Source organism: Podarcis melisellensis (genome assembly GCF_964234715.1).
Source record: "Podarcis melisellensis genome assembly, chromosome: 2".
In the NCBI taxonomy this organism is placed as follows: domain Eukaryota; kingdom Metazoa; phylum Chordata; class Lepidosauria; order Squamata; family Lacertidae; genus Podarcis; species Podarcis melisellensis.
In genome coordinates, this window is record NC_138529.1 from 81,507,739 (window position 1) to 81,531,207 (window position 23,469).

A 23,469-nucleotide genomic window follows, 5' to 3' on the forward strand; every position below is an offset into this window, starting at 1 on the left:
AGTGCTAATTACATAATTAACAGTTGGTAGAGCCTGGGATGCAGGTGGCGCTGTGAGTTAAACCACAGAGCCTAGGACTTGCCGATCAGAAGGTCGGCGGTTCGAATCGCCGAGACAGGGTGAGTTCTCTTTGCTCGGTCCCTGCTCCTGCCAACCTAGCAGTTCGAAAGCACATCAAAGTGCAAGTAGATAAATAGGTACCGCTCTGGCAGGAAGGTAAACGGCGTTTCCGTGCGCTGCTCTGGTTCACCAGAAGCAGCTTACGTCATGCTGGCCACATGACCCGGAAGCTGTACGCCGGCTCCCTCGGCTAGTAAAGTGAGATGAGCGCCGCAACCCCAGTCGGTTACGACTGGGCCTAATGGTCAGGGGTCATGGGACCTTAGGGTTGTGGTTCGAGCCCCACGTTGGATAAGAGATTCCTGCATTGCAAGGGGTTGGACTGGATGACCCTGGTGGTCCCTTCCAAATCTACAATTCTGTTGTTGCTGTTTCATCACCCCATGGACCAGAACCAATTCTATTACTGTATTCTAATTCATAAAACAATAGTTGATAACATCCAGGCATTTCTAAGTCATGCAAGAACTATTTCTCAATTTAACGCACTGAAACTCTTTATGCATTGCAATAAAAAGCTGTACAATAATGTAATGAAAAATTATTGTTTTTTCCAGGATAGCCATTCTAAGGCCCCTTAACAGTGTTCTGGGAAGTTGAAATGTTCCCCCATTCGCTCTGGTTCAGATGTTCAGGTTGTGTCATTCCTTAGGTAGCCAAAATGACGCAATCCATTCACAAAAGGGTAGTATCAGCAGGCTTGAGAGAAGCCTGAACGCTGCACACGGCTACATTTGACTGTACATCCGACCTGCATATACTAATAGAGAACTACCACCACACACAAAGCGGTAAGTCTTAGCAGGGCTGGAGGCGGGAGCCCCAAGATATGTAACAGAACAAAAAAGAGACAAAAATCCCCTAAATGTGAGGACACCCCCCCCCCGCAAAAAAGGGCATGCTCAGCTAGCATGGAGCGTCGGCTGATAGAAAACGGCTGCAGCGTTCTGTTGCAAGTCCAACAAAATACGAAATACGTAAGATGAGATCTGGGAAATAACGACCAGGCACTTCCAGCTTGTTCAACCCCCCGCATAAGATTTATTGAGAGATTCACAGGTTACCAACTTCCGGGTTCATCTCCCTCTACGCTCCCGGCCCCCCCCCTTTTAAGGGAGGCGTGGACACAATTTCCCAGCAGGCCTCGCGTTTCCTGCTCCGGCCCTCTCGCCTCTCGCCCCGGCTTTTCCCATCGTCCCTTGCGGGGCGGGGCAGCCAAAGTGGCTGAGTCCTGCCTGGCAACGGAGGAGAGCCGGAGAGCGAGGCCGGGAGGCGCAGGGCAGAGCGGCGCGAATGGTGCTCGCGTGGCGGCTGCGAGTTCATGTGGCGCCTGCTCCGCGGCACGCTGAGAGCCCTTCCCGGCCTGAGGAGGCGGCGGCCGCCGCAGCCGCGGCCGAGCGGTTCTGGCCCCGCCAGCGGCGCGCTGCCCGCCATGGAGCGGGCCGTGGTGCGCTGCGTGCCGGCCGAGCCTAAGCTGAGCGTGTCCTTCGTGCTGGGCGACGGCAGCGCCCGGCACATGCAGCGCGACCAGGCGGAGCCGCTGGGCCGGGCGCTGGCGCGCATCGCCAACAACGCCGGCAAAGGCCACGCCAAGGCGGCCAAGAAGAGCAAGAAGGCGCGGGCCGAGGCCGAGGCTGCCGTGCCGCCGCCGCCGCCGCCCGCCGTCTGCCTCTTCTCCCAGGACGGCGAGGCCGTGGCCGAGGACGTGCCCAACGCCGAGGCCTGGCAGGACGGCGCCGTGCTGCAGATCGGGGAGGCCCGCTACCGCGTGGAGCGCAACCCGCCGGCGCTGACGGAGCTGCAGCTGCCGCGCTCGCTGCTGGCCGGCTTCCCCGTCTGCCCCAAGCTGCGCGCCGAGTTCGGCTCGCCCCGCGACTGCCTCTTCCGCTGGTACCAGGAGCAGAAGGCCGAGCCGGCCGTGGGGACGGCGGCTGCCGCTGCTGCCGGGGGGGAAGCTCCGGGCGGCTGGGTGGAAGCGCCAGGCGGCGCCGAGCGGGTCTTCACGCCCAGCAACGCGCACATCGGGCTGCGCCTCAAGCTGGTCTGCACGCCGGGCAACGGGCAGCGGCGCTACGGGCTGCCCCGCGAGGTGGAGAGCAGCGGCCCCGTGGAGGCCGGGCCGGGCGCCTGCACTTTCGACGCGCGCCACCTGTACACCAAGAAAGTGACCGGGCCGGGCCTCATCCGCACCGTCACCTACAACGTCCTGGCCGACGTCTACGCGCAGACGGAGCTCTCGCGGACCGTGCTGTACCCGTACTGCGCGCCCTACTCGCTGGAGCTCGACTACCGGCAGAACCTGCTGAAGAAGGAGCTGGCCGGCTACAGCGCCGACATCATCTGCCTGCAGGAGGTGGACAAGTCCGTCTTCGCCGACAGCCTGGGCCCCGCGCTGGACGCCTTCGGCCTGGAGGGCCTCTTCAAGATCAAGGAGAAGCAGCACGAGGGCCTGGCCACTTTCTACCGAAGGGACAAGTTCAGCCTCCTCAGCCAGCACGACATCGCCTTGAACCAGGCGCTCCTCGAGGATCCCCTGCACAAAGAACTGCGAGACAAGCTGGCCCCCTATCCGGAGGTGCAGGAAAAAGTGCACCAGCGGTCCTCTGTGTTGCAGGTAGAAGTTAAAGGGAGAGGGGGTTAGGGGGATAGGGAATGGCGGAAGTTGGCTCTAAGCTGAGTAAGGGGACCAGATCGAGAGAAAGGCAGGCTTCCTGTACTTCTCATGCAGGAATTGAATAGGTACACTTTTTGCAAAGCTGCCTCTCCATGAAAGGTGCACCAGGCTGCTTCCCTTTACATCCCATTGCTTTGGGGCCAACTGCTCTTCCCTCAATACTCTTCCCAGGCCACACACCTCAGTGGTCCTGTTCCAGGCCCTCTTCAGGTCCTTTTGTCTTGCTGGAATGTGTCTGAATTGTAGCAATGCCTCTTGCTTGCCTTGAATTGAGATTTCTATGTTGGGGGAGGGGATATGGAAACCTTTGATTCTTGTGTGTGTCAAGAATGTAGCCTGATGCATAATAGTAAGAGTCACATCCATTGCTCTGGCCACTTTCTTTTACTTCTTGCCCAGCCCGTCTCAGGCATTCAGCCTCCAGATGGTTGCCCATAAGAGAATAGAAAGTTCCTCACCCCTGATCTATGGCTAGGTATGAGCAGAACATTTTTTTTAAAAACCCATCAGAAATAGACCATCAATCATGTATCCTAAATCCCCATGTTCAGGAAAATCTATTAGTGCCTCTTTTCCTCTAGAGCAGAAGTAGGGAACCTGTAGCCCTCCACATGCTGTTTGACTCCAACTCCATCCACTCAGCCAGCAGAGCCAAATTGTCAGGAATGTTGGGAGTTGTAGTTCAGCAACCTCTGGAGGGTCAGGGGCCAGAGGGTTCCCTATTCCTGCTCTACAACTTTGATGTCAAATGAAGGATTGCTAGGCTGGAGTTACAGCTAGCAATTCCAAATGGAGTTCCACTTAATACTTGTAAGCAGTGTTAGAAACTCAGATATGAAAACTAGGAACTAAACGGTACCTTAAACCTAGGTTATGGGTGCAACAACAGAATGTCTGGGTGCGCTTTTTTATAACAAGAATACAGTGCTGAAAATGAATGAACTGTGGCTAAAATATTACATTGCTTTTTCACATGGTCTAGGCCTTTCTCTGCCCACTCCCCTAATATTCTTAATAGGGTCTCTTCTCCAGTCTTCAAAGAGTAGTCAGAAGTGGGGAGGCAGAAAAAGGTCATCCTTTCCTTCCACTCTGCCGTTTTACTCTGAAATCTTAGTTGTGGTACTGCGCCCAGAGCTCGGAAACTGCTCATGCAAATGAAATTCCCTGTCGCAAAATGCGCCTAGAACAATGGGAGTTTCAAACACTACTTGTAAACAGAACATGGCTTGGAAATGGATGCCAGGATATAAAGAAAGGGGAGTAGAGTAAGCTTAGTTCAGTCCAGCTGGTTGACAGTGGGGGTGGGGTGAATGAGAGACCCACACATCATATTTATAATTTTAGGCCGGTAGCTTTATTAGCACAGAATTGTTATAAGAAGTCAGTTTTAAAATACAGTAAGCCTGCAACTTATGCAGGAGTTATGTGCCAGGTTTCACATCTAAAGCAAAAATCATGTATACTATAGTAAAAATCCATTGGGTTCAATGGTGGATGAGGTTGCCCAAGTCATTTTTCCTGGAACCCTGCTATCTATCTATCTATCTATCTATCTATCTATCTATCCATCCATCTATCTATCCACCTGCTATCTATCCATCCATCTATCGCCACATGTGTAAAGCTGAATGCACACAAGATAGATGCATGTTGCCAGCTTACAGTCCTTCCTGGCTTACCGTAATTTCCATGTTCCTTGTAGGTTTCTGTTCTTCAGTCAACAAACGATTCTTCAAGAAAGATTTGTGTTGCCAACACCCACCTATACTGGCACCCAAAAGGTAATTCTGTTAACAATACAATGAACCATTTTAGGGTATATTTTGGGCCCTGAGGTGGGTTATAAATTCAATATATTTATGTATTTCAGTATTAATAATAATAATAATTTTTTATTTATACCCCACCCTCCCCAGCCAAGGCCGGGCTCAGAGCGGCTTACAAGCAATAATAAAAACAAGATGAATGATTGCAATTTAAAAACAAAAATAAAATACAACATTAAAATAATGGAACATTAAAGTATTAAAATGTAGCCTCATCGCAGGAGGAGGGGGGAAAGAGAGGGAGGGAGGGAATCAAATTGGCTCCAAGCCAAAGGCCAGGCGGAACAACTCTGTCTTACAGGCGCTGCGGAAAGAAATCAGATCCTGCAGGGCCCTGGTCTCATGAGGCAGAGCGTTCCACCAGGCTGGAGCCAGAGTTGAAAAGGCCCTGGCCCTGGTTGAAGCCAATCTAACTTCCTTAGGGCCTGGGACCACTAGGGTGTTGTTATTTATGGACCTTGAGGCTCTCCATGGGGCATACCAGGAGAGGCGGTCCCGTAGGTACGAGGGTCCTAGGCCGTGAAGGGCTTTAAAGGTCAAAAGCAGCACCTTAAATCTGACCCTGTACTCCACCGGGAGCCAGTGCAGCTTGAAAAGCACTGGGTGAATATGCTCCCATGGCAGAGACCCCGTGAGGAGCCTCGCTGCAGCATTCTGTACCCGCTGGAGTTTCTGGGACAGCTTCAAGGGCAGCCCCGCATAGAGCGAATTACAGTAGTCAAGCCTGGAGATGACCGTCGCATGGATCACTGTGGCCAGGTCGGGGCGGGAAAGGTAAGGGACCAACTGCTTGATGCGGCGAAGGTGGAAAAATGTCGCCTTGGCTGTTGCTGTAACTTGCGCCTCCATGGAAAGGGAGGCGTCAAGGATTACACCCAAACTCTTAACGGAAGGCAATGGCACTAATTGGGCCCTCGCAAGAGAAGGGATTTGGTCCCTCATCCCCATGCTGTCCCGACCTAGCCATAGGACCTCTGTCTTCGAAGGATTTAGTTTCAATCGGCTCCCACGAAACCATCCAGCCACATTTCTAGTCCACATTTTCATAAAAAATACAGCATGTGTTAAACAACAAACAAAATTACAATGCCATCAGTAAAAGCTGGGGGGTGGGGTAGAATCCATGTTTCAAAGACCTGTCTGAATATCATATTTTTCTGGAGACGTATAAAAGTAGGCAGGAATGATTCCTGATGTGGGGAACCGCCAGAAGTGTCCAATCAGAGGATCTCAGTGGTCACAGTACTAAGAGCCCAAGTTGTTTAGGGCTTTGTGAACTAGCACCTTGACTCTGGCCCAGTAGCAAACTGGCAACCAGTGCAACACTCTCCTGTGAACAGCTGCTGCATTAGTTGCAATTTCCAGCTCAGATGCACAGGCAGCTCCACATAAAGCAAGTCTTGGGGTTATCAAGTAGTAATACATATGCAGTGTGTGAATCCTTTCATGAGAGCTGTTGACTGAACTGACATCCTGAGTAGCCTCAATAAGGAAAATGCTTCCTAGCCTTATTGCTGGACAAATGTGTGTAATTCCAAAGGAAAAGAAATACAGTGGTACCTTGGTTCCCGAATGGCTCAGTTGTCAAACAAATCTGCTCCCGAATGCCACAAGCCCGGAAGTAAGTGTTCCGGTTTGCAAATGTTTTTCGGAAGCCGAACGTCCGAGGCAGCTTCTGACTGAGTACAGGAAGCTCCTGCAGCCAAATGGAAGCTGCACCTTGGTTTTTGAACGGTTTCGGGAGTCGAACGGACTCCCAGAATGGATTAAGTTTGAGAACCAAGGTACTCCTGACACACCCTTGGCTTTTTTGAAATGGCTTGCATTTGTAAGTGGTGATAAAAATTCCTCGGGCGGTTTGGGGTGGATGTTGAATGACTTAAGCTGAATTTTAAGTCTTATTGGTTGAAATGACTTTAAGCCTGAAGGTTAAAAATTGGTCCTTATTTTTATTTTGTCCTTAGGTGGGAACATCCGTCTAATCCAAGCTGCAATAGCATTGTCTCATATTAGGCATGTAACACATGACATATATCCTTCTACTCCTGTCATATTCTGTGGGGATTTTAATAGCACACCATCAAGTGGAGCATATAGTTTCATCAGTTGTGGCAGCATTGCTGAAGAGCATGAGGATTGGGGCTCAAATGGAGAAGAGCAGCGGTGCACAATGTCTTTAGCCCATCCATTCAGACTGAAAAGTGCTTGTGGAGAACCAGCTTATACTAATTACGTTGGAGGCTTTCATGGATGTTTGGACTACATTTTCATTGATGCAAATGCTTTAGAGGTTGAACAAGTAATTCCACTGCCAAGTCATGAAGAAGTAACCACTCATCAGGCCTTACCAAGCGTTTCACACCCTTCAGATCATATAGCACTAATATGTGACTTAAAGTGGAAGTAGACTAAAAAAAAGTTGGTATCTGTTCCTTTCTCTTAAGCAAGAAATTTGGGCTACTTAGGAGAATTCAACTTGAATCCTGGCTTGGCTACCAGCTTTTACAAAAGATAATTGGATAAAATGTGTTTATATGCCTATTAGGAATGTTAAACCAGATTTTCATCTCTCTGTAACTTGTCATAACCAGAATGTTCTTATGGCAAACACTCCCCCTTTTTTACACTAATAAGGAAAGCAATCAATGTTTAATGCTTCTTTTAAAGTTAAATTATCTTGTTTCCTTTTCATATGGTTTTTGATTAAGGATATTTTGTTTAAACTGAATTTATATAAGAATTGGAACAACTAGAAGGGTTTTGGTATTCTCAGCAAGTAGTATGCCCTGTCAATATATTGCTGTTGCCTTTTGAAAAGATATTCCTTGACAAGCTGCCCAAATTGAATACATTTATGTTGACCCTACACAAATGTCCATATCAAAAGTTAGCATTCCAAAAATGATTTGACACAATTACCTGCTCTCAGGCAATGTTGGGGGGGGCTGTCCATGTAAACCAAAATAATTGTGCTTAAATAAATAAAAACCATGATTATATGTGAAAGTGTTGATTCCCCCCCCCCCCAGAGTATGTAAAAGGTAATCTACAGTGATTCTGAAGTCTTTTGATAATGTACTGAAGTGTAAACAGAACTTGAAAAATACAGTTTGTCTCATTTGCTCTTAATACTGCAATTGATTTATTTTTCTAGTTGGCTGTGTCTCTATGCAATGAAGTTCTGAATTTCCAGTTATGCATGCTTCACAGCATAGAAATGATTCACTTCAAAATGTCATGTTATGTATGATACAGGGCCACTTTGGGGTGAGAGGATAAATTTGTGTACATGTTATATATTTAGATATATATTTGGGAAAAGTGACATGGGAGGAAAAGTCTACAAGAGAAAGTTGCAGTAGTGTAGTCACAAGTTGACTAGAGCACGGCTGTAGTAAATCAACTTATTTCAAGCTGCTCTTCAGAACATGAATGTCCCAAACACTGCAAACCTCCAACATAGGATGGAAGAATTACTAAGCCCAGCAGCATATAACCTGTAACCTTTACTGTCAATCTTCTCCACCTCTTGTGAATTCCTGATTTGGCCTATTACTGACCCAAGTGTTGTGTAACAATGCCACATTTTATATTCTTTTATAAAGAATGTGGTGGTGGTGGGAGAAAAGAATGGGGGATTCTGGTATGTCTGGTGATGTGATGGTGGATCTCACCCATGGTAAACTATAGACACTATATTGAACAGGTATGGGGAGACCTCAAACTTTTAGCCTCCAACTCCTGTCAAGGATGGTCAAACCCTACACCAAAGGATAAACGGACATAAATCTGGTATCGGGAATCAAAAGACAGAAAAACTAGGAGAACACTTCAATCTCCCAGGAGATCTCAAAGTAGCTGTCTTATTGCCAAAGAATTTCAGAAATAGACTGAAAAGAGAAGTTGCTGAATTGCAACTTATTACCAAACTTAAAACCATGGAGAGACCTGGTCTGAATAGAGACATTGGATTCTTATCTCATTATACATGATAAAGCTATTTTCAGCCATCTCACCCCTTGCTTTTTCCTGTAAGACCAATTGCAGTCGTTAACAGTCAACAGGTTTACCACAGTTATCAGCCAATCACCCATTCCCACCACCCTTCAGAGTAATACCCCTCCCCACCCTCTCAATATATATAAGGGACTGGTGACTTCTGTTTCAGCGTATCTGAAGAAGTGTGCATGCACACGAAAGCTCATACCAATAACAAACTTAGTTGGTCTCTAGGGTGCGATTGGAAGGATTTTTTTAAAATTTTGTTTTGACAACGGCAGACGAACATGGCTACCTACCTGTAACTAGAAGGATGGCAACTGTAATTCAACATATAGAGAGCAACAAGTTCCCTGCACCTGACACAAAGTAAATACTAATTGGCCCTATGACAGAAGCAACAGGGCGGATTGTAATTATCAGATACAAAAAGAACAGAGGTGTCAAGATTCCAGACACAACTGCAGAAGCTGTGTATTTCACAAAATGTCATGTTCAGATTTCTGTTCAAGCATGTGCTATCTCACAGGGTTTCTGCAAGGTGGCAATTCAACACATGCTTCAATTAATTGTCTGGAGAAAGTGCATGATTCAGATGTGTTAAAAATAAATGGTTCCCTTTACACTTACTGCTGCTTTAGACTTCTGTCCTACGTGTAGAGCAGTCAATGTTGCACACCTTAGACTGTAGAAGCATGAAGTTGCTGTGAGAGTTTCTCTTGCAAAGCACACTAATTTTCACTTTATAAAGGTAAAGGAACCCCTGAATGTTAGGTCCAGTTGTGGCTGACTCTGGGGTTGCGGCACTCATCTCGCTTTATTGGCCGAGGGAGCCGGCGTACAGCTTCTGGGTCATGTGGCCAGCATGACTAAGCCGCTTCTGGCAAACCAGAGCAGTGCACGAAAACACAGTTTACCTGGAGCGGCACCTATTTATCCACTTGCACTTTGATGTGCTTTTGAACTGCTAGGTTGGCAGGAGCAGGGACCGAGCAACGGGAGCTCACCCTGTCGCAGGGATTTGGACCGCTGACTTTCCAATCAGCAAGCCCTAGGCTCATTGGTTTAGACCACAAAGATTAAATATGAACATCCAAGACATTTCAAAAGCACCTGTGCCTCTCCTATATGATGAGTTATCCCATAAATACTGCATGAAGTGCCCTCAGCCTGGTGAGGACTTAAAATCTCTTATTGTAACTCTATATACCAGGGATGTCCAACCAGTGATCTACCGGTAGATCCCTGGCTGATCCTGGTAGACTGGGATCCTTATCAAAAAGTTATGGGGGAAAGGCTAAAAAACTGTGCAATCCTCCCCCAAAAAAGCTCAACTCTGGGCAATCCACCCACCCCACGCACGCTCCTCCTCCCTCCAATGACATTGGATAGATCACTGCCAGGTTTTTTTATACTGGGAGTAGATCACAGTCTCTTGGGAGTTGGACATGCCTGCTATATACCAACTTAAACTACAATAAGAATTCAGGGAGGTCCTTACTGCAGATAATGATACAGCATTGGAATCTAATACAGTGGTACCCTGGTTCTTGAAGTTAATCCATTCCGGGAGTCCGTTCAATTCTTGAAACCATACGAAAACCAAGGAGTGGCTTCTGATTGGCTGCAGGAGCTTCCTGCACTTAAGTGAAAGCCGTGTTGGATGTTCCGTTTCCGAAAAACACTCGCAAACCAGAACACACACTTCCGGGTTTGTCGCATTTGGGAGCCAATTTGTTCTGACAACTAAGCCATTTGAGAACCAAAATACCACTGTATTTCTGGTTTACTGTATTTCCTCTCAAATGTGCCAGTTCCGAATTTGGCTGGAGTAAAATGGGGGGGGGGCGAGGAACACTGAAATCTCAGCTTAGGAAAGAGGGATATGAGAGTAAAATACAGACGATGTTAGATTTTCTAAGAAAGTGAACTACAGGAAAAGGGTTGCTAGCAAGCACAATGCAGTCCTCTCCAATTAAGTATGAAACTGACACACTATTTGGGCAGTTTGTACTTTATTACAATTTTCAACTGTTAGTACTCTCATATCTGGACATTTTAATTTAGATTTACAGCTTCAAAAACACTTTTACAGGATTTTAGTCTTGATGATTAACCAACTACACTGTACACAAGTTTAACTGCCCATCTTAATTTTTTGCCAAATTGAAAACAATTCAAAGGCTATTCAGATCTGTGTTTGTGTTCAAAGTACAGAAAAAACTCCGTTTATTGAAAAAGAATAATCTGTCACACATTCATATTATCAGTTCCACAAACTTAAGATTCAAGGAGCATACACAAAGCTATACATCTGTTTCATTTTTATTAAGAATAATTCTTAGTAGGTTATGAAGAAATTAATCCATTGAGTCTGAAGAATTTTCCAAAATCTGTCTTCATGAAGATATGTTCACCAATAAACAGTAAACTTTAGCAGAACTATTATACACTGGGCAAAACAGGCTGATATCAAAAAGCAACATGCAACAACAGAAAAAAAGATACAATATAAAGGAAGACAATCTGCTGAATATTGAAAACCTCAAAGAGTTTGTTGCAACTGGCACAAAAATGTTCTACCAATCAGATTCAATTCACACAAAGGCAAAAGTGGGTTGACAGAACCCAAGGGGTTAATTAAATGTTCCTCAGTGCAGAATATTTGAATAGTGTTTTAGAGCATTTTTCTGACGAACAATAATAGGAAGTGTTTTTATAAGAGAGAGAAATAAATATAAATGGAATGCTAGATTAAGTCAGCAGACTGTCTTAAGGAATGAAGTAAGATATCAGTAACTTAAAGAAAAGGGGGAAATCTTTTTAAAATGTACTTAATTTAATTGGGGCTCAAGAAGCATTCAAACAGATTTCAAAAGTCACAACTATATTCAGGCATTTAGGCTAACAATAGAAGTAAAAATCAGAAGATACACTTTTTCCAAATTAAGGAGTTTTCTTTTTAACCCAAGCATATTGTTACCCTGGCAACATATAGCTTGGGTGAAGAATAATTGGCAACAAAATAAGTCAAAATGCTGTAATATCCTGCCCAAACCAGTTCCAGATACTGTACTGTATAATAACCAAGATGCAAACTAATTTTGATGTAACAAGCCTAGACCACTTATATCAAACATGTCCCTGGTGCGAAAGTCATCCAGTTAGCGCTTTGATAGCTCATTTGACAGCCAGTCAAGTCCCTCATACAGACCAGTTCCTTGTGTAGCACAGGTAGCTTGAACATACCACTGTTGGGAATGAGAAAATGAAATATTTAATATCATACAGTCCATTTTTGAGCATGTAACAGCTCTCTCAATTCCCCCCCCTTCTTGCAAGGCAAATTCAAACATCAGAACATAAAGAAGCTCATTTGGCCAAGGCATAGATTAAAACACGGCAGAAAGACCAAGTAAAGTTAAAAACCAGAAGGGCATTATGAAATCTCTAGCTGAAACATCAAATGAAAGGTCTTAAAGAGCCATCACTCAGCATAAAGGGAACGTAGTCAGCCCATAGAGCTGCTTTAGACAGGAACATACAAGCAGGACATTCCAACACCCAAAAATGTAAAGGGGTAAGACAGATGCCATCTCAAGTAAACACACACACACACACACACACACACACTCTTTACTGTATGGAACTATGACTAATTATGACTATCAGAAAAGATAAATAGTAGTCATTTTCTCTGCACAAATGCATGATAACAGAAAAGTAAAGGTAAAGTAAAGGAACCCCTGACAGCTTCCAGGTCATGTGCCAGCATGACTAAGCCGGTTCTGGCGAACCAGAGCAGCGCACGGAAACGCCGTTTACCTTCCCACCGGAGTGGTACCTATTTATCTACTTGCACTTTGACGTGCTTTCGAACTGCTAGGTTGGCAGGAGCAGGGACCGAGCAACAGGAGCTCACACCGTTGAGGTGATTCGATCTGCCGACCTTCTGATCGGCAAGTCCTAGGCTCTGTGGTTTAACCCACAGCGCCACCCGCGTCCCTTTTAACAGAACAGTACTAGCTCCAAGAACAACCTTCAGTGATTTAAAACCTAGCAGAGGAACTCAACAGTTTGGATCCAAGGGATAGCCTTTGTTAGACATTTCTACTTACATAGAATGGGAAAGAAAAGCACTTGCTATTCATACGTTCCAACCCACAGAATATATCAAGATAGGGAGAAAGCCACATGGCAAACTATTTTTTGCTTTACGGTACTTACAGTTCTGTTGCGCAGGGACTGAAGGCCTAGTTTATCTGTCATTTCACTTATTGCCATGGCATTTGGCAAGTCTTGTTTGTTTGCGAAGAGAAGCAGCACTGCATCTCTCAACTCGTCTTCCTGAAGCTGGAGGAGGAAACACCATGCTAGTTATTTCCCCTGTTGATAGTTGTTACCACCAAAAGTACAAGTTAGGGAGGGTTCGGGGCTGGCAATATTTTTGGTCCTTCACATTTCTCCCAGTAGTTTTCAGTAGCTAATTGATTTAGTTACTATCAGTGCATGTAAGCAACTCAGACAAGAAACACTATGTCAAGTTAGGGTGATAGTTGCAAGAAGGATTTCACTGAAACCCAATAGGGAAGTTCTGAGAAGCACCACCTCTCATATTATTGCCTCTAAACACAGAACAGAGCATCCTAACATCTCACTCTAAAATATCTGATGTTTTTGTAAATTAACCTCTTGATTTTATTAGATATGGAGGACTAAACCATCGTAGTCAGACACAGAAGGAGTTCAGATTGAGTTAGAGGCAGTTACCATTTTCTGGAGTTCTTCTGCTGCTTCCTGGATTCTCTCTCTGTCGTTGCTATCTACCACAAAAATGAGACCCTGAAAAGAAAGTGTATTTCTCATCAAGTTTGTTTGACATCTGAAATACCATTCAAATAAAATCTGAAGTCACCATTATAGAGATATTTAATGAATCTTTACTCCTGTGACAAATGGGAATATATGCAAGAAATCAGAAGGTATCAGAGACCAAAGATCCATGCGAACTATTCTACCACAATGGGCTAACACCTCAGAAGGGCCAGGGACACCAACAGTTTAGTCTCATTGTTTATTTTTAAAGCAACAGTAACATATTACAACTTCCAGCAGAAAGCAATACTCTCTTCAGCAGAGGAATTACTGCAACAGTGTCATCCCAGTCAACATGAATACAAGGATTTTTATTTGCAAACAATTCACAAAGTTGTCACAGCAGGCTGCCAAGAGTGCTTCTACATCACTAGGATGGTTTGGCTATAATAGTTGTTGCGCTGCATGGAGCAGTTGTGCCAAGTCACCTTGTTCAGATGCAGTGATGATGGTGAATGTAATTTCTTCCCTACCACAAGTATAGGTTTTCAAAATATGCTCCAAGCGGTGTATAGTCAGGCTTGGCTCATGTTTCCCACCAGCTGTGATCCACAGACCTCATTGCTGTTTCACTGCTGGTAGATTTTTGTAAGATTGCAGCAAAAAGTATTTGAACTGCCTGGTCAGAGAGAGGCAGCTGTTCACTCTGCAAGCCCAACATGTAAAAGAGAGAACCATCAATAGCCAGTGTTTCCCAACCTTGGGCCTCCAGATGTTTTCGGCCTACAACTCCCATCATCCCTAGCTAGCAAGACCAGTGGTCAGGGATGATGGGAATTGTAGTTCAAAAACAGCTGGAGGCCCAAGGTTGGTTAACACTGAACTACACCCACCCACCTGACAGGGGCCATTAGTCTCCAGAGGTATACTATTTTCACTGATGCAGTTAGTGATCTGTCTGTGGTAAGGACATAATTGGCTCTTGAACTCAAATCATTATTTGCTTGGCCTCTGAAGAACCAACTTGAGCATACATCCTGCTATGTGCACAAGGCCATTAAAAGGAGGAATGCAATACTGCACAAACAGATGTCTCCCTTCCTTTGTCACTCAGAGCCCATGTGCCCCCCAAATATGTTTGAGGGTCCCCCAACCCTCTGAAGCAAAATTTGAAAGTATATGGAGGGCTGCAGGGAGCAAGAGAGGAAGCACAACCTATTTATTAGTTTGAGGAAGGGTGACAAAGAGCACATGGAACCATATTTTCCTTTTAGGCCTAACTGAATGCAAATTATTGCCTATTAAAACCTTGGACAGCTTGGATTCTGTGTGCCTTAGTACTAGTTAAGTCCACAGTAGCTTTAATGGTCTCAGGAAAATTATCACAATGCCAATTTGAAAATTCCAGTGTTTTAAAGTAGCACTGAAAGTTAGTGTTGGCCTATGCTGCTATTGGGATTATACTGGGGGTGGGAGGGTATTAGTACAAATCTTTTTACTAGGCAGTATAACTTTATACCAGTCTACAAAAGAGAGAGTGAAAATGGATTTGGCAAAGCATATGTCAGAGGAATTACCTGTGTGTTCTGAAAATAATGCCTCCAGAGTGGCCTGATTTTATCTTGACCACCAACATCCCAAACAGTGAAACAGATGTTTTTATATTCTACTGTTTCCACATTAAAACCTAAATGGAAAAAAACACAATTATGACAATAAGGACCAGCAATCAACCAATTTTCTAGCACTACTCAAGCTAGGCAGATGGACTATGAAATAAATTTAATAAATATAAGTCACCAAGCTCTGCAATTACAGTTTTACACATTCATGCTTTAAGCTCTATGTAGAGCAGGTATTTGCCAAACATTTTCAGAAAACTATTACATGTTAGTTTTCAGAACAATTCTGGTTTCTTTAATTTGTCTATACAGTAGCACCTCAGCTTACGTTACCCTCAGGTAACATAAACTTCGGGTTGCAAAAGTGGCAAACCCGGAAGTGTTTCACCACGCGCGCATACGCAGAAGCAGTCCCTCTGGTTGTGGAAACCTCAGGATCTGACCGGCGCTCCGGAACAGATCCCATCTGCAACCGGAGGTACCACTGTATTACAAAGAAATATATTAAGACCTGGCAGAAGAAAAGCTGGTCTTAGAAGCAAGCAGTGTTCCAAATTCACCAGAAGTATTTTGCACATGGCTATCAGCCGCTTGCGACCAAGTGAAGACGTCAGGATGACATCTGAAGTCTCCACTATCTGGAGGTACATGCCTGGGGATCCCTAGATCTTGACTGTTTTCACACACCGGCAGCACATCCTGTAGAATTCTATCTGGGTTTTTTTTATGTGTACAATCAGTATGAATTTCAGGACAAGTCATATTGAAAAATATGACTTTCAAGCTACCTGACCCAAAAATGGCAAGTGGGCATTCCATTTTGGAAACTGTTAAGTAACTCTGGTTTAAGGAGCCATTTGGTGCCTATATATCTGAGTGGAAGCAATGGAAGCAAATGGAAGATGTTGCTAAAATCTATGTAGCAATCACATACATCTTCATCCCCAAGTGTTACATTGGTTCCAGGATGCTCTCTTTGTTGGCTTTGCTATCCAAAGCAAGAATCCCTCATTTCAGGGAAAATTCACAATCTTTCAGGAATTGTGAAATCCAGTAATATGTACCATAAACATAGTGTGGGAACAAACTTCAGGAGTTCTACCTCTATCATATTCTCTGGCAAGTTGCTCTATATCAATTCCTGAAAACATAGAATATATATTTTTTGTTTCAAAGTTTAAAACAAAAACGGTTGTTCATATTGACAATATGTATCTGATCTTGCTTACCAATTGTGGGAATTGTAGTGACAATCTCTCCTAACTTCAGTTTATACAGAATGGTTGTTTTTCCAGCAGCATCCAAACCAACTAGAGAAAACAAATGTTTATTAGTTTAATAAAATGAACACCCCATTTCATAAAATCTGTTTTGACAATGAAAAACAAAGACTGTGGTACATTTTAAAATCAAATAGCTAGTTATTACGGTACTTTTAAAGATGTTTTTTAAAATAGAATTTCCATTTTGGGTTAGTTCAGGCATAATTTTATACAATGTAAACCAAACTAGATATAATACATGTTCCATTCTTTCATTGTACTCTGCAATTCCCTCCCTAGTTTGTCAAGTAAGCTACTTATTTGCCTTACGTCCAAATTAGACCTCACTCATAAGAGCTGATAACCAAAATTTTGAGAATTGTGGCTCTCTGAAATAGATTCAGAAACAGACAACCTGTAACATCAACCGAAAATTGCAGTTTTTTGCTTTCTGTGACTATTTTACTGCTTTTAAAAATGAGACCAACGTCCTTGGTATCATATATGGACATAACATGAAGTTCCCAGTAGCTTCCTCAGAGTATGGCTAACAAACTCAGTGTTGGCTATTAACAAACCATAGTACAGTCGTACCTAGGTTCCCAAACGCCTTGAAAGACAAATGTTTTGGCTCCCGAATGCCGCAAACCCGGAAGTGAGTGTTCCGGTTTGCGAATGTTCTTTGGAACCCGAACGTCTGACACGGCTTCCGATTGGCTGCAGGAGGTTCCTGCAGCCAACTGGAAGCCACACTTTGGTTCCCGAACATTTTGGAAGTCGAACAGACTTCTGGAAAGGATTCTGTTCGACTTCCGAGGCACCACTGTAAATGGCAGAGGTTAACACAAAGCAATCAGACCATAAAAGAGTTTATTCTTTAATAATTGAGTGGGATGTAGGGTGGGGGAATCCTGAGACCTCTATATTACTCCATCTGACAGTGAACTGAGGGTAGGAATGCCGACAGTGCTGTAGTCAAAATAGGGAAACTGAGAAACAAGAGGTCAGGGGAACCCCAAAATTTGTAAAGGTAATGGCATGAACAGAATCACTATTGCTAGGAGTGGAGGATACACTGCAGTATTTTGTGGCAGGTCCCACCCATTAGAGCAATTCCCTTCTTCTCCATGAACCTTCAGAATATTTCGAACACGAGTAAACAATAATGAAAGTGCACCTGGTAGCTAGATCACGCATCCAAAATGGTTTCCAAAGCTCATTTTTTTACTGCTTAAAACTTAAGAAAACCAGGAAAATTATCCTTGTATAACATAGTGCAAGAAACCTTGGTTTACTATAAATTACAGCTGTAAATTATATAAGCTCAAAATCCTATGGTTTCTACCCTATACGGTTATGGACCCAGCTCTACATGGAGCAACAAAAATGTTTTAGTTTCTTTTCCCCACTTTACTGTTAGCTGATCAAGTACAAATGCTTTAGTACATTTTTTTCAATAAAACAAGTTTATAAGTCTTCAAATAGTGGTGGAATAGGTCTTCTACTAGTGCAAGACAAGATGTAGTCTGAGATTGCCTGCAGTACTGACAGAGTACACCGAATGTATTTTGTGGGCAGAATAGTAAATCATTAGGGACTATTTAATTGTTAAGGAAATATTAAAATGCAGTGTCTGAGCTAAAAAAAAATTAAGTTGTGCTATAAATTATTTTCACTGCATTCTTAGCACAGTGCAATCTGGGACTGAATGCTAAAACACTAAATAAAAACGAAACAGAATTACTGCATCTTTCATTTAAAAAAAACCTTCAGCAAATAGTTGCTAGGGTAGAGCCCAAGGACTATGGCACTGACCAAGGTATCTTCCGTTTCTTGAATAATCTATCAGAATTATCCTATACTGCATATTAAAAACTGGCTTTTCTATTTTTGCATCTCCCCTATTATCCATTATTTCACACCAAGCAGTGTTTGGCAATTACAGTATACAATGAGGCTGCTACCCTGAGAACTGAGTGGAAGAAAACTGCCCCTTTGTCACATACCACAACAGCCTTCTGCAGCCACAAAACAGCTTATCTGAAAGTGGGGGGAACCTCCTGAACAGCATTTTATGGGGCACAGGGATTGTTGCTCAAACATGCACAACCAACTAGAGAAGCTATTAGAGATTAGTGGGGTTACAATGAATAAGAAGGGACAAGGAACCACACTTCCACTCACAGTTCTCAGGATCCAAGCTAACAAAGCAGGCTGCTAATTTTTCAATTTAAAGAGAATACATGTTGGGCATAGTGCTTTTTTGCACCTGCATGAACTATGCTACTGCAGAACAAAGTGAAAATGATTCCCCATCACCACCGCAGGCTATTACAGGGAATGGGAGGCTTCCTTCTAGTCCCCTCTACTTGGTCAAGGAATGAGAACTTGAAGAAGCCATAAGAATGAAAAGAGGGCTTTGTTATGTCCAACTGAGATCCTTTTACATACAAGTGCTTCACTTGCATGTGAGAAGCCTGTGCAGTGTCTTCCTTCCTACAGTATATATAGGATCTTGGAATAGCGCTTATTATATTGTCTTCTGGTGTTTGGTAAATGAGAATGCTTTCTTCTGATGTTATCTAAAGAACTTTCCGTACAGGCTGGAAAGTTTAATGTGCTGTCTATTTTTTCAAGCTCTGCTGAGTGAAAAATAAATTCAGCATGTTCTTACATATTGACAGTATATAAAACGTATAAATCTAAGATCTGCAGCTTCTAACGCATTTGCTTTACCTTCCTGCCTTTTCAGGGCAATTCTATATTCTGGAACAGGGAAGGCAACCAAGATATCGCATTGGTTAACGACCAGTCTTATGTGAATAAATTGGGTTTTTTAAGTTATAAAATTGTTTTGTTAGTTAAGCCAAGAAATATTTACAGAAGAGGTTTTTATAAAGAAAAAGTCAAGTGCATGAATACATGCCATCTAATCTTCATGTGACCTGTAAATCCTGTGGCCGGGATTCAGAACTCCCTTGAGAGGTACTTCACTCTAGGAGTCTCCTGCTGGGGAGGTGGGGACCTTTTGCTCTACAGTGGATGAGATTCTGGAATAATGTGGGAAATGGTGCAGGGAAGAATCAACAAAAAAACGCCCGCCCCCTTCTCCAACAGAAGCCTCTACTGTACATCATATGAGTTTGAAGGCAGCAACAATTTAGGATGCCTTAATGGGAGCCTAGGGGACACAGGTGGCGCTGTGGGTTAAAGCCTCAGCGCCTAGGACTTGCTGATCGAAAGGTCAGCGGTTCGAATCCCTGCGGCGGGGTGCGCTCCCCCTGCTCGGTCCCAGCGCCTGCCAACCTAGCAGTTCGAAAGCACCTCCGGGTGCAAGTAGATAAATAGGGACCGCTTACCAGCGGGAAGGTAAACGGCGTTTCCGTGTGCAGCTCTGGCTCACCAGAGTAGCGATGTCACACTGGCCATGTGACCCGGAAGTGCCTCCGGACAGCGCTGGCCCCTGGCCTCTTAAGTGAGATGGGCGCACAACCCCAGAGTCTGTCAAGACTGGCCCGTACGGGCAGGGGTACCTTTACCTTTACCTTTTAATGGGAGCCTAAGATCTAGATACTCAAACTGCTCTTAACACCAACAGTGGTAAAGCTGGATATATAATATATAAGCTACAGTAATCTAAAGCTACGTAACAAAGTTACCATCAGATAAGTTCATATTAGATGTAAGCAAGATTCATTACCACTTCCTGTGGTACCTATCTCCTAAAACGTTCCCTGTGAGAAAGGAGATAAATAAACTATAATTATTATTATTTATTGAATTTATATAACGCCCTATACCCAGAGATCTCTGGGGGGTCTTCAGGACTAGGATTCCATCTTTTCTTGACCTTCAAAGTGCACAGATAAACTAGAAGGCATTGCTTTGTGTTGATTAATGCCTAAGCAAAGAAAGATGGATAAAAATGAAGCTGCTTATTTAGTATACATTGAGAAGTGCTGAAGGTTTTGACTGAAGGGAAAATTGAGGACAGTCCAGATGAAGCTGTAACAGGAAAATCTTTGGTGTGTAAGGTATTTGCATGGGTTGGACATATTTTTGAAAAACACACTAAAGATCCACTTTACTTTTCTATAAAGCTGATTGTCTACTATAATCAAAGCATCACCATTCAGATTAGCAATATAAATATCTAATGTACCATTTCTAACAATATCAGTAATTGCTAGGGAGAAACCAAACATCAGCTGCTTTGTGGATGAGAATGCTAAGTGTTCTGAAGTAGTTGATAAGGCTCCAAAAGTCTTAGCACCACTAGAGACACAGAATACAACTTAGTATGTTTAATACTGGCAGAAGAGATAAATGACCTGGTTTTGAGTCCACCTCTATGTGTAGTCCAGCCAAAATGAAAACTTAAACACACATGGTACTGTCTCATCAGCAATTGCTAAGAAGAGTACTTCACCTACAGTGACACACATACAAGCCTACTTCACCCCTCCCCCTCCAACACATGCCAGGAGAAGGAGATTGGAAGCTTCCATTTCCTTCTTTGAAGTAATCCAAACCCTGAAGTGTAGTTAGTTTAAATGATGGTTTATTGCAACAAGACCACAACTGATCTTGACTTGTTCCAATAAACTATAGTTTAAGCTAACCATGGTTTGTGCTTGTCAGATGTAATGACAAACAAATTTTATTTTAAATCTGGAAATGGATTCTTTCAATCTCTTTCTCTGGCATGTGTCCAAAGAAACAGGAGGAGGGAGTGCTCAAGTCCAAGTAGGCCTGTTTGCGTAGCGTTAAGCCATTGTTTAGTGTTGCGCCCAATGTGTCCCTTTACGAGTTATCATCTCAGACACAAACACAAGAGATAATTCTAGAACAGACACTGGCCTTTTAAAATTCAGATTACGGTAACAGAAGTCCAAACAGAACTTCAACACTCAAAACAGTTTGTGACTACATACTATCGTTCTGGAATTTGAAATGAAATTTTTGAGGGGAGGTATGTCAGCATGTTTAGCATCATAATCTTAGGATATTCCCACATGCATTATAACAATAATCCATTTTAAGTCACAGTTCTCTCACTAACATAGTTCAATTGGCTGCAAAGTGATCCGCCAGGAAAGACCCCCTGTGTTGTACTTAACAGCAACCATTTGAGACAATTAAGAGCTGGTTTTTAAAAAGCTGTGTCTAGACCATAGACACTTAGGGATCCAGGATAAAACAACACTAGCACTCATTAATTTGATGGGGAATGGCTTAGGGTGCAATATTAACCCTGGCTGGCAGCAATGGAGCTTTATGGAGCAGTACAGCCAGTAATGCGTTCAGAGTGTGATGCTCATGCTGGCCAAGGCAAGGGGAAAAACACCAGCTTTGGGCAAGCATATAGGAGAGTTCCCCTGCACAGGGTTGGAAGGATGGCTTGGACCATCCAAAAGCCCTCCAGCATGGTGGATCTGAGGCTGTACTGCCCAAGGATGACAAGACAAGACAAAGCACATATGGGTGACATTTACCATTTTAAAATTGCAGCCATACATCCTTGAGACCACAGAGCAATTCCAAATTCAAAACCAATGACCTTTCACAACAGCCACTGTATATAATTAGGGCAAAATCCTTAGTTAATATACCAGGCTATCAACAGGATACAGGCAAAGAGTTATAAGCATCTTTCTGTGAACTACCCAGCTCAGTACAGTATTGATTTGTGTAATCTTCAACTGAACGAACCAACAAGAGGCAGGGCATGCCCCTTAACTCCATACATAAAAAAGCAAATACAAAATGTGCATCTCATTTTAATAAAAACTAACAAATATGAAGAACCCACCCTGTCCCAAATACTAATGGCATGAAGCAATGTGGATATCTGCACACTGATTATTCACCATCCCAAAAGTGTTGTGGGCTAGGATGAGAGGCAGGGGGAGGGGGGGGGAGTTATGCTAATGCAATTGTCTGTAACAAAAAAAAACTAGGAGACAGCCGTCAGTGTAACTGATTCTTCCATTTTTATTTGCAGTATAATTATTACCGCATTTCGCTTTACATTTCTGCATTTGGAAAAAATGGTGCGTGTATTGTCTATGTATGTATGTATGTATGTATGTATGTATGTATTATTAAAAGAACAATTCCTACGATCACCACAACAAACGCGAAGGCTCTCTGTGTGCGCCGAGGGTTAGCGAGGGATCAGACTGACGGCACCGGACTTATTTTGAAACACAGGAAGCCCATCGGGACGGAAAACGAACCCACATCCTGAAAAGAGCAGAAGGCCCCGGGCGAAGATAAATTCCGCTCGTTCTAAAAATGTCTCCCAAGGTGGATTCCTTAAGAACGTCCTGCAAGGAGGGCGGGGGGGGGAGGCCATGGAGACCCTCCCTCCCTCCCTTCCTCTCTCTCTTTCTCTCCCCTCCCTCTCCTTGTCTCCCGACAGCACAAGGCCTGGCCCGAACAATGCTGCCTGCCTGGCGTCCGCCCGCCCGCCCCACTGCTGCGCCTTCCCATCCCAGCCCCCGCGAAGACTCTAACAGTCCCCCCCCCCCCCCGCTAGGCGAACAGGGAGCGAGGGAAGCAACCGGCCGCCGGGTCCTCTGCCCGGGGTGGGGTCGCCTCAGGCCCGGCTCGCTACCCCGGGCGGAGCGGGTGTGGAATTGGGGGGGGGGGGTTGAAGCGCCTCTCTCTCTTTGCCCGCCCGTCTCACCCATGAGGATGCGCATCTGCTTCTTGCCGAAGAGGCGCGAGAAGAGGGAGGAGATGGTGAGGCCCATGGCGGCTGGGCGGAGGTAGCGGCGGCGGCGGCGCAAGAACGGAGCGGGCCGAGTGCGAAGGCGGCGGCGGCGGCGGCGGGGAAGGTGAAAGCAAGAGGCCCCGGTCCCTCTTTCTCGCTACTTCTCTTCCTCCTCCTCCTCCTCCTCGTCTCCTCCTTCCTCTCTCGCTCCCGCAGAGACGGCGAAACCAGCTGAGCTTCGGGAGCGGGCGAAGGGCGACCGCGGCGTCCGCGCACCGGGGCTGATCTGTGTCGGGGGAGCCTGGCTCTCTCTTAGCTCTCTCTTCTCTCTCTCTCTTTGCCACGTCACGGCCGCCCCGGCTCCAACGCGGACAAAATCGCGTCACGCCCGCCACATCCTCACCGCGGCACCACCCACACGAACCTCGAGCAG

The 23,469-nt window shown here is 44.5% G+C and overlaps 2 protein-coding genes across 2 annotated transcripts; one reads left to right on the top strand and one right to left on the bottom strand.

The window, feature by feature from the left end:
• Positions 1-1,281: 1,281 nt before the first annotated feature.
• Positions 1,282-7,749, top strand: PDE12 (phosphodiesterase 12). The gene is made up of 3 exons (XM_081900563.1): positions 1,282-2,734; positions 4,497-4,575; positions 6,585-7,749. The coding sequence occupies exons 1-3, from the start codon at positions 1,442-1,444 to the stop codon at positions 7,025-7,027; spliced, it is 1,815 nt and encodes a 604-aa protein (XP_081756689.1). The 5' UTR covers positions 1,282-1,441; the 3' UTR covers positions 7,028-7,749.
• Positions 7,750-10,617: 2,868 nt separating this feature from the next.
• ARF4 (ARF GTPase 4) lies at positions 10,618-23,421 on the bottom strand. Its single transcript, XM_081897178.1, has 6 exons — positions 23,010-23,421; positions 16,286-16,366; positions 15,012-15,121; positions 13,390-13,461; positions 12,847-12,972; positions 10,618-11,870 (listed from the first exon to the last, which is right to left on the bottom strand). Exons 1-6 carry the CDS (start codon positions 23,074-23,076, stop codon positions 11,784-11,786), a joined length of 543 nt encoding a protein of 180 aa, XP_081753304.1. The 5' UTR covers positions 23,077-23,421; the 3' UTR covers positions 10,618-11,783.
• Positions 23,422-23,469: the final 48 nt, after the last annotated feature.

Coding starts and splice junctions, on each gene's coding strand:
- ARF4 (XM_081897178.1), bottom strand. CDS start 23,076: ATGGGCCTCACCATCTCCTCCCTCTTCTCGCGCCTCTTCGGCAAGAAG. Junction 16,367..23,009: donor GCAGATGCGCATCCTCATGG/GTGAGACGGGCG, acceptor TGTTTTCTCTAG/TTGGTTTGGATGCTGCTGGA. Junction 11,871..12,846: donor AGTCCCTGCGCAACAGAACT/GTAAGTACCGTA, acceptor CATTCCCAACAG/TGGTATGTTCAAGCTACCTG.
- PDE12 (XM_081900563.1), top strand. CDS start 1,442: ATGTGGCGCCTGCTCCGCGGCACGCTGAGAGCCCTTCCCGGCCTGAGG. Junction 2,735..4,496: donor AGCGGTCCTCTGTGTTGCAG/GTAGAAGTTAAA, acceptor TGTTCCTTGTAG/GTTTCTGTTCTTCAGTCAAC. Junction 4,576..6,584: donor CCTATACTGGCACCCAAAAG/GTAATTCTGTTA, acceptor TTTTGTCCTTAG/GTGGGAACATCCGTCTAATC.